We start from the raw sequence: 9,376 nt of genomic DNA on the forward strand, positions 1-9,376 counted from the left end.
ATCTCCAAAGAGGAACTCTAGAGTTCTGTCAGAATGAACATCGGGTTTTTGGTCACCTCCCTGACCAAGGCCCTTCTCCCCCGATTGCTCAGTTTGGCCAGACGGCCAGCTCAAGGAAGAGTCTTGGTGGTTCCAAACTTCTTTCAATTAAGTTTGATGGAGGCCACTGTGTTATTAGGGACCTTCAATGCTGCAGACATTTTTTGGTACCCTTCCCCAGATCTGTGCCTTGACACAATCCTGTCTTGGAGCTCTAAAGACAATTCCTTCGACCTCATGGCTTGGTTTTTGCTCTGATAAGCACTGTCAACTGTGGGACCTTATATAGACAGGTGTGTGTCTTTCCAAATGTCCAATCAATTGAATTTTCCACAGGTGGACTGCGATCAAGTTGTGGAAACATCTCAAGGATGATCAACAGAAACAGGATGCACCTGAGCTCAATTTTGAGTCTCATAACAAAGTGTCTGAATACTTATGTAAATAAGGTATTTCTGTTCTGTTTTTGCTTTGTCATTGTGTGGTATTGTGTGTAGATTGCTGAGGAAAAAAATACATGTTATCCATTTTAGAATAAGAATATGTGGAAAAAGTCAAGCGGTCTGTATGCTGTATTCAAGTCAAGGCTCATCCTATATAACTTCTGCTGTACACATTTTTCCTATTCATATACTAGCCATACTGTCTATACACACGATTATATACATATACAGTATATTTATAGTCTGAACTTTGACATTGCTCGTTCTGATATTTCAAAGTTTCTTTCTTTACATTTTTGGGGGGATTTGTGTGTATTGTTTTGTATTGTTAGGTACACTACTAGATGGCCGGAAGTATGCTCGTTGAACATCTCATTCCAAATTCATGGGCATTAATATCAAGTTGGTCGCCCCTTTGCTGCTATAACAGCCTCCACTCTTCTAGGAAGGCTTTCCACTAGATGTTGGAACATTGCTGTGGGGACTTGCTTCCATTCAGCCACAAGAGCATAAGTGAGGTCGGGCACTGATGTTGGGCGATTAGCCCTGGCCCGCAGTCGGTGTTCCAATTCATCCCAAAGGTGTTCGATGTAGTTTAGGTCAGGGCTCTGTGCAGGCCAGTCAAGTTCTTCCACACCGAACCAAGAAAAACAGCCGTTTCCACTTCACAATAACAGCACTTACAGTTGACCGGGGCAACTCTAGCAGGGCAGAAATTTGACAAACGGACTTGTTGGAAAGGTGATATCCTATGACTGTGTCTTGTTGAAAGTCACTGAGCTCTTCAATAAGGCCATTCTGATGCCAATGTTTGTCTATCGAGATTGCATGGCTGTGTGCTCGATTGTATGCAACGGTCAGCAACGGGTGTGGCTGAAATAGCCGAATCCTCTAACTTGAAGGGGCGTCCACATACTTTCGTATATACAGTTGAAGCCGGAAGTTTACACACACCTTAGCCAAATACATTTAAACTCAGTTTTTCACAATTCCTGACATTTCATCCAAGTAAAAATTTCCTGTCTTAGGTCAGTTAGGATCACCACTTTATTTTAAGAATGTGAAATGTCAGAATAATAGTAGAGAGAATGATTTAATTCAGCTTTTATTTCTTTCATCACATTCCCAGTGGGTCAGAAGTTTACATACACTCAATTAGTATTTGGTAGCATTGCCTTTAAATGGTTTAACTTGGGTCAAATGTTTTGGGTAGCCTTCCACAAGCTTCCCACAATAAGTTGGGTTTATTTTGGCCCATTCCTCATGACAGAGCTGGTGTAACTGAGTCAGGTTTGTAGGCCTCCTCGGTCCCACATGCTTTTTCAGTTCTGCCCACAAATTTCTATAGGATTGAGGTCAGGGCTTTGTGATGGCCACTCCAATACCTTGACTTTGTTGTCCTTAAGCCATTTTGCCACAACTTTGGAAGTAGCCTTGGGGTCATTGTCCATTTGGAAGACCCATTTTCGACCAAGCTTTAACCTCCTGACTGATGTCTTGAGATGTTGCTTCAATATATCCACATAATTTTCCTACCTCATGATGCCATCTATTTTGTGAAGTGCACCAGTCCCTCCTGCAGCAAAACACCCCCACAACATGATGCTGCCACCTCCATGGTTCACGGTTGGGATGGTGTTCTTTGGCTTTCTCCAAACATAACAAATTTTCATTATGGCCAAACAGTTCTATTTTTGTTTCAGCAGACCAGAGGACATTCCTCCAAAAAGTGCAAACTTTGTCCTCATGTGCATTTGCAAACCGTAGTCTGGCTTTTTTATGGCGGTTTTGGAGCAGTGGCTTCTTCCTTGCTGAGTGCCCTTTCAGGTTATGTCGATATAGGACTTGTTTTACTGTGGATATAGATACTATTATACCTGTTTCCTCCAGCATCTTCATAAGGTCCTTTGCTGTTGTTCTGGGATCGATTTGCACTTGTCGCACCAAAGTACTTTCATCTCTAGGAGACAGAACTCATCTCCTTCCTGAGCAGTATGATGGCTGCGTGGTCCCATGGTGTTTATACTTGCGTACTATTGTTTGTACAGATGAACGTGGTACCTTCAGGCATTTGGAAATTGCTCCCAATGATGAACCAGACTTGTGGAGGTCTACAATACACTAAGTTGACTTGTGGAGGTCTTGGCTGATTTATTTTGATTTTCCCATGATGTCAAGCAGTGAGTTTGAAGGTAGGCCTTGAAATACATCCACAGGTACACCTCCAATTGACTCAAATGATGTCAATTAACCTATCAGAAGCTTCTAAAGCCATTCAATAATTTTCGGGAATTTTCTAAGCTGTTTAAAGGCACAGTCAACTTAGTGTATATAAACTTTTGACCCACTGAAATTGTAATACAGTGTTAAGTGAAATAATCTATCTGTAACAATTGTTGTAAAAATGACTTGTGTCATGCACAAAGAAACCTACTTGCCAAAACTATAGTTCGTTAACAAGAAATTTGTGGAGTGGTTGAAAAATGAGTTTTAATGACTCCAACCTACGTGTATGTAAACTTCTGACTTCAACTGTATAGTGTATACTGCACTGTTGGAGCTACAAACATAAGCATTTCACTGCACCTGCGATTACATCTGTAAAATATATGTACACGACCAATACAATTTGATTTGTTGTTACTGTCAAGCCAAACATGTTTGGCATGACAGGGAGTCGGCATTTTAGCACAAACAAACTGACACTCACCACATCTATGTCTCATCATCGTTATTATCATTGGAGAATACAGATGTGAACATATTTCAGACTAAACATATTTATCTTTTCTGTAGATTTTGCTCAAATAAAATATGTGGTCCTGCATTGTTTGACAGGGGAGTGTGTGGGAGTGCATGCTGTCTGTGTTCTTGATTGTACTGTATGTATGTGTGAAATGTAGCCAGCTAGGACGCTGCATGCGTGGGTGTAGCTGAGTGGGTGAATCATGCAGCAGAATATCTGCCATTACTAGCTGGTCAGATTGACTGAGAAGAAAAGCAAAAAACACTGATATTATGCCACATCTGACATCCTCGCTCTTATCAGCTGATGTCAATTGATGTCTGAATAATAGGAAGATTCCGTCATAAATGAATGAGGGACAATAAGCTGTGTAAGTCATGGCAACGAGAAAGCACAAGAGGAAAGTGTTATTGTGGTTAGATGACAAAGGGAAGAATATAACTCGAGAGTGAGGGAGAGGGGCTGAGGATAATGGATAGATAGAATGGTAGGAGGGAAGTACAAGTAAAAGTTCAAGAGGTGCCGCTTATGTATAACGTTATGTAAATGCTAATGTTCTGGGCAGGCAGGCACTATGCTGTGCTGCGGATGGAGTGTGCTATTTTAAAAGGTGCTTTAGCTGAGCGAGAAAGCGAGAGAGACAGAAGCAGTGTGGAATGTGGCTTCAGAACACAGACGGGGGGATAGAACCTGCAAGAGAGAAAGAGAGAGAGAGAGTAAAAAGACGGGTTCAGAAAAAGTAGAGCTTTTTAATTTATATTTCTAACGATTGTTGTTGTAACCTTTGAATGTGTAAAAATTGCGGTAGCTTTGTGAATTGTATAAAGGTTGTTGTCTTTGAATCATGTTCGCGTGCAGTAAGAAAAGTAGTCGTGAGTTGTTTGTGGTGGCAATGTAAATACTGTTTGGTTGAAGAGTTAGAAGTGATTTAAATAGTGTTCTGAGTGAGTGAGGTGAGCGTTGCACATTTCAGAATAACAGAGTAGGAGTCGTGGCTTTTGTTATGGCCATCGGACTCTGAGTCATGAACATAATAAATATTCAATTGAATATTAATATTCTGATATTCTATACTGTGATTTTCATTGGGGACTAGACCTGACCTAGCCTACTACTAATGCCTGGTCCCAAATCAAATCCTAGCACTCTACATAGAGGTTCTGGACAGTGCCTTAATATATTGAAAATGTATATGTTCAATCTTTAAAAATACAATAATTTATTTCACGCATACAGACTTTTACTTCCCGAAATACAAGATCGATAAGTGATCTGTAAAGAATTGAAAGAAAAGACAAAAATTCACACGGTTCTTGAATATTAAACATTTATAAAACATTACTGTGCAAAAAGTCTGTATTTGATTTAGCCATTTGACTATAAACCCTTAAATATCTGGATGTTAAATATTGGGAAAGCTATTTAAAATGTACGTTGATGTTCTGTAATATAATTCTATCTTGACTAGGTTGGGGATTTGAAATACTCTTCAAGTCAAGGAAGTGGCTAAAACAAAAAATATGAATAAGACATAATATCATGTAAGTACTAAATAATTAGTGCTACAGTGCTGAAACATAAAAAATAGATGAACAATTGTAAGCTATGTAAACAAACGGCAACAGAAGTAAACAAACAAAAGTAAACAAAAAACACAACGAACCACAAGCAGACACACACCACAGTTATCTGTACATGTAGGAGTCCATTTATAAAGCTTCTTATTCCTGTGTAAGGTCCTTCTGTTCTTCATGATTCTTGCACAGTCCCAATATGCACCAAAACCATACAGATCAGGGCTACAGGCCTGTGGCAGCAGCCTCCTCTGCCTTCTTCTGTCTGTTGATGTTCTGCTGGCTCCCAATAGTTGGATCTACCCTGATGTACGATGACCTCGGCAGAGCAATGTTGGTGACCTTATGGCGCTCAGCAAAGAGCAGTCTCTCGTTGGCCTTCCATACTTTGAGCACCTTCTGTAAGCGCATGCCCACCAGATAGAACATCTCCAGTATGCACATGAAGACGCAGAGTACTGAGGAGACCACCATGAAGATGGTGAAGATCTTCTTCTCCATGGGCCTGGAGATGTAGCAGTCCACTGTGTTGGGGCAAGGCTCCAGGGCACACTTGGAGAGACGTGGCATGTCATACCCGTGGTAGATATAGTAGAGAATGTAGAGGAAGGCTACATCAAACCCGGCCTTGAAGATCAGGCTGACCAGGTAGGTCCACCACAGGCCTCCACGTTTCTTCCCTGGGTTGGCGTACAGGTGAGAGCCCTGGTGTTGGGCAGTATACTTTGAATCCTTCCCCTCGCGGTACTTGACGTGCGCCACCACCATGAGAGAGGGACAGGTGACGAAAATGAGCTGTAGGGCCCACAGGCGGATGTGTGAGATGGGGAAGATGCTGTCATAGCAGACGTTGGTGCAGCCGGGCTGCCTGGTATTGCACACAAAGTCCTTGTTCTCGTCTCCCCACACGGGCTGGGCGGCCACCACGAACACCATGACACGAAACACAAATACCATGGACAGCCACACACGGCCGAACACTGTGGAGTACTTGTTGACCCCACTAAGGAGGCTCTCTAGTGCTGACCAGTTCATCCCTGCGGACTGTCAACACAGGCACCATGAACACAGAGAGAGTCAGAAGTCAGTCACAAGGCAAAATGGTCAAACACAGGGTTACAATCCGTCTATCATCAATTAGATATATAGACTTAACCTGGCCACAAAGACACTGACACAGCCAATCGTCTATCCTTTTCAGTGCTGTAAAATAGACTATGATGGCATTGGTGATGACATTAGCTCTCGCTTGCTACTTTGTGACTCTACCACAAAGCAGTCTAGGAAACAAGGTTACTAAATGAAGAAACCACACCCCATTTACAATACAGGAAGTATATTTAATCTAAAACTCTTGATGAAAAGAAATGAGTGAATTGTATTCTTGACACATCATTTCATCCATCATGAATTGGAAGCCTAAATAAAACTAGATCTAAATGGGATATGGTATGTGTATCAGTTTTTGTGTTACATCAAAAATAATTAGTCCATGGAGATTAAACTAATCTACCTTCTGATAGGATTTATCAGCTCTAGATGCTTTTAGCGCTCCGAAGCACAGCAATCAATTTTGAAACTATAGACCTTAGAGAAATGTAAAATGGAACGCCTACTTTTCCATAATGTCAGTAATGATGTACAACTATTCCACTGTATTGTATGCCTCCAACATCCACTCAGACTATTAACTGTTAGAGACTATTTGACAAGTATTCAGTATTCCAGATCATGATTATATTTGATTGAATGATTTATTATTACTGAAGTCTTTGCAACAACAGTACTTGCCAGTAAATTGTCATTTAAATGTGTAGAAAGCAAAAGTATGTTCTCTCTACATTCAAAACACATCACCGGGCTCTAATCAACATTAGTCTAAACAAGCAACATTCACTGAACAGACGGTGTAACAATAGAACAAATGTCAATTTTTTTTTACAAAGTGTTCAAGTTAACACTCCGACCATAGTTATTGTAGCATCTTTACTCTTGTAAGACATGTATTAGTCAGTGTAAGTGTTAACGAGTGTTAAACCGTATTACTTTAAATTACACTATTGATTGATGTATTTGATTTTATGTACTGCTAAAGGATGGTATCCTCGAGTGTCCTGAAAGGCATCTCTCAAATAAAATGTATTATTATTGTTAAAGACATGTTAAGCACCTTGAGTATAGAACACCTAATGTGTAGAGATTATAAACATACTTGGGTGACAGGTATGGAAACAGGAGTGGTTATATTGTACAGAGCGTATACTGTGGTAGGCCTACCTCCAGTTTTCAGAATTGTAAAGTTTATTTACCCCAATTTCCCTAAGATAATATAGTTAAGGCATGTGTTTCTTAAAGTAGGCTCAAAATGACCTTACCTGGAATATGAATATGGAAATATTACAGCAGAACAAACACAGCAGGAAGATTCTATCAAGTAGCTTCCTGCTCCACATCAGAAATCCTGTCAAACCTGATCAAGGGCTTAGCCTGTTGTCACCTGGAAAACTACAGAGTGCAAACAGCCTAGCCTACCTGCCCCCAGGTGTGTGAGGAGTGAGTGATGAGGAGTGTATGCTATTGCCAGTGATATAGTTTTTCTACCTGTTGATCAGAGGGTGTGTGTGTGTGTGTTTATCTATTCATGAGGAAACCACACAAGACCAGACATGTTGTTACAAGCCCACCCAACCTCAATGAGAGAGTATGGCTGTGGGCTGTAGGCTTACTGTAAGAAGTAAGAGTAATAGTAGGATTTCACACCTGTGGTATCCATGTTAATGAAACTGCAATTACTTTATGTAGGCCTAACATATAACACTGAATGAGGACTGAATAACCTCTATGGCAATTAATGCGTCTACTAGGTTTCTTGTCAAGGCAAAATGTTTTCTTTTTAAATGGGTGTCTGTCGTCAGAATTGGGCAAACATTCAATATCATGTTTCATCACCAATGTCTATCATTGAAATAACATGAAATAATAAAAAACGATGTATTTTCCCCCAAAATCAATGTTACTAAACTGTGGGTCAAGGACTCCCTCTGGTGCTGAGAATATGAATGAAAATGCTCACAGTATTGTTTTACCATCGCAAACATTGACCGTGACGTGGTATACACCAAGCCCCTAGAAGCTAAAACTGTTTAGCACCGCTGTCAACGAACGGAAACGTTGCTTTTGTCAACCTGTCTTTCACCGAATTGTCATTGCAATACTTTATTCAACAGCTTTTTGTAAGTAACTAGCTAGTTAACTACAAATATATTTACTAGCTAGATTTGCTGCGTTTCTAACGTGTTAGCTTGACTCCCAAATACTTTATGTCAAATACTAGCTTATAGCTAGATAATTATGGTGGTTAAATGCAAGTACTTCTGCAATAGTTAGTTACGTATATCAATATTATTGCATGAACTGTATTGTACTATTATGTTATGTTTGTACAGACGGAGAGACAAAGAGTGGGTATAATTTGTGTTACGTTCCAACAGGAATCTGTTCCAAAAACTTCGTAAATAACAAGGTTGCCAACAAACGCATACAAAGTTGTATAGCGGCCGAATAAGATACCGGGTAGGAAGTGTGCTATTTCAAAGTGTTTCACTCACCACGTTTATTCCGAAAAATGTCTGTCCTCACTCTGGTAGCCTATGGACTGATATTAAGAACAAGCTACGTGGTGGGTTGATGCCTTTTCTGCAGCTAGTTAGCTAGGTGAATTGATCGTGCTAACGTTACTTGTATGCGTTTGGCAACGTTGTACTTTACTAAGTTCTTGGAACAGATTCCTGTTGGAACGTAACACAAATTATACCTACCCTAAAGTATTGGTTTTGTGAACTGTAATTAAAGGTCCCAGAAATGTTCCATATGCACAGAAAGCTTTTTTTTTTTTTCTCATGTTTTGTGCACACATTCATTTTCATCCCTGTTAGTGAGCATTTCTCTTTTGCCCAGATAAACAATCCACCAGGTGTGGCATATCAAGAAACTGATTAAACCACATGATCATTACACAGGTGCGCCTTGTGCTGCGGACAATAAAGGGCCACTCTAAAATGTGCAGTTTGATCACACAACACAATGCCACAGATGTCCCAAGTTTTGACGGAGTGTGTCATTGACATGTTGACTGCAGGAATGTCCACCAGAGCTGTTGCCAGAGAATTGAATGTCCATAAGCCGCCTCCAATGTAATTTTAGAGAATTTGTGTAGTACGTCCAACCGGCCTAACAACCGCAGACCACGTGTAACCACGGCATCCGGCTTCTTCACCTGCAGGATCGTCTGAGACCAGCCACCCGGACAGCTGATTTAATTTTTTTTTAAATTTCCCCTTTATTTAACCAGGTAAGCTAGTTGAGAACAAGTTCTCATTTGCAACTGCGACCTGGCCAAGATAAAGCATAGCATTTCGACACATACAACAACACAGAGTTACACATGGAATGAACAAAACATACAGTCAATAATACAGTAGGAAAAAAAGTCTATATACAGTGAGTGCAAATAAGGTCAAATAAGGGAGTTAAGGCAATAAATAGGCCATGGTGGTGAAGTAATTACAATATGG

At 40.4% G+C, this 9,376-nt stretch overlaps 1 protein-coding gene across 2 annotated transcripts; it reads right to left on the reverse strand.

The window, feature by feature from the left end:
• Positions 1-4,188: 4,188 nt before the first annotated feature.
• LOC115146038 (gap junction beta-4 protein-like) lies at positions 4,189-8,510 on the reverse strand. 2 transcript variants are annotated; one of them, XM_029687793.2, is made up of 2 exons: positions 7,178-7,451; positions 4,189-5,846 (listed from the first exon to the last, which is right to left on the reverse strand). In XM_029687793.2, exons 1-2 carry the CDS (start codon positions 7,253-7,255, stop codon positions 5,028-5,030), a joined length of 897 nt encoding a protein of 298 aa, XP_029543653.2. In that variant the 5' UTR covers positions 7,256-7,451; the 3' UTR covers positions 4,189-5,027. The 2 variants fall into 2 exon arrangements, with proteins under 2 accessions (XP_029543653.2, XP_029543654.2); XM_029687794.2 differs by lacking the exon at positions 7,178-7,451 and adding an exon at positions 8,411-8,510 and having other exon boundaries at positions 4,218-5,846.
• Between the last annotated feature and the right edge of the window lie 866 nt (positions 8,511-9,376).

Source organism: Oncorhynchus nerka, linkage group LG18, assembly GCF_034236695.1.
Source record: "Oncorhynchus nerka isolate Pitt River linkage group LG18, Oner_Uvic_2.0, whole genome shotgun sequence".
Classification (NCBI taxonomy): domain Eukaryota; kingdom Metazoa; phylum Chordata; class Actinopteri; order Salmoniformes; family Salmonidae; genus Oncorhynchus; species Oncorhynchus nerka.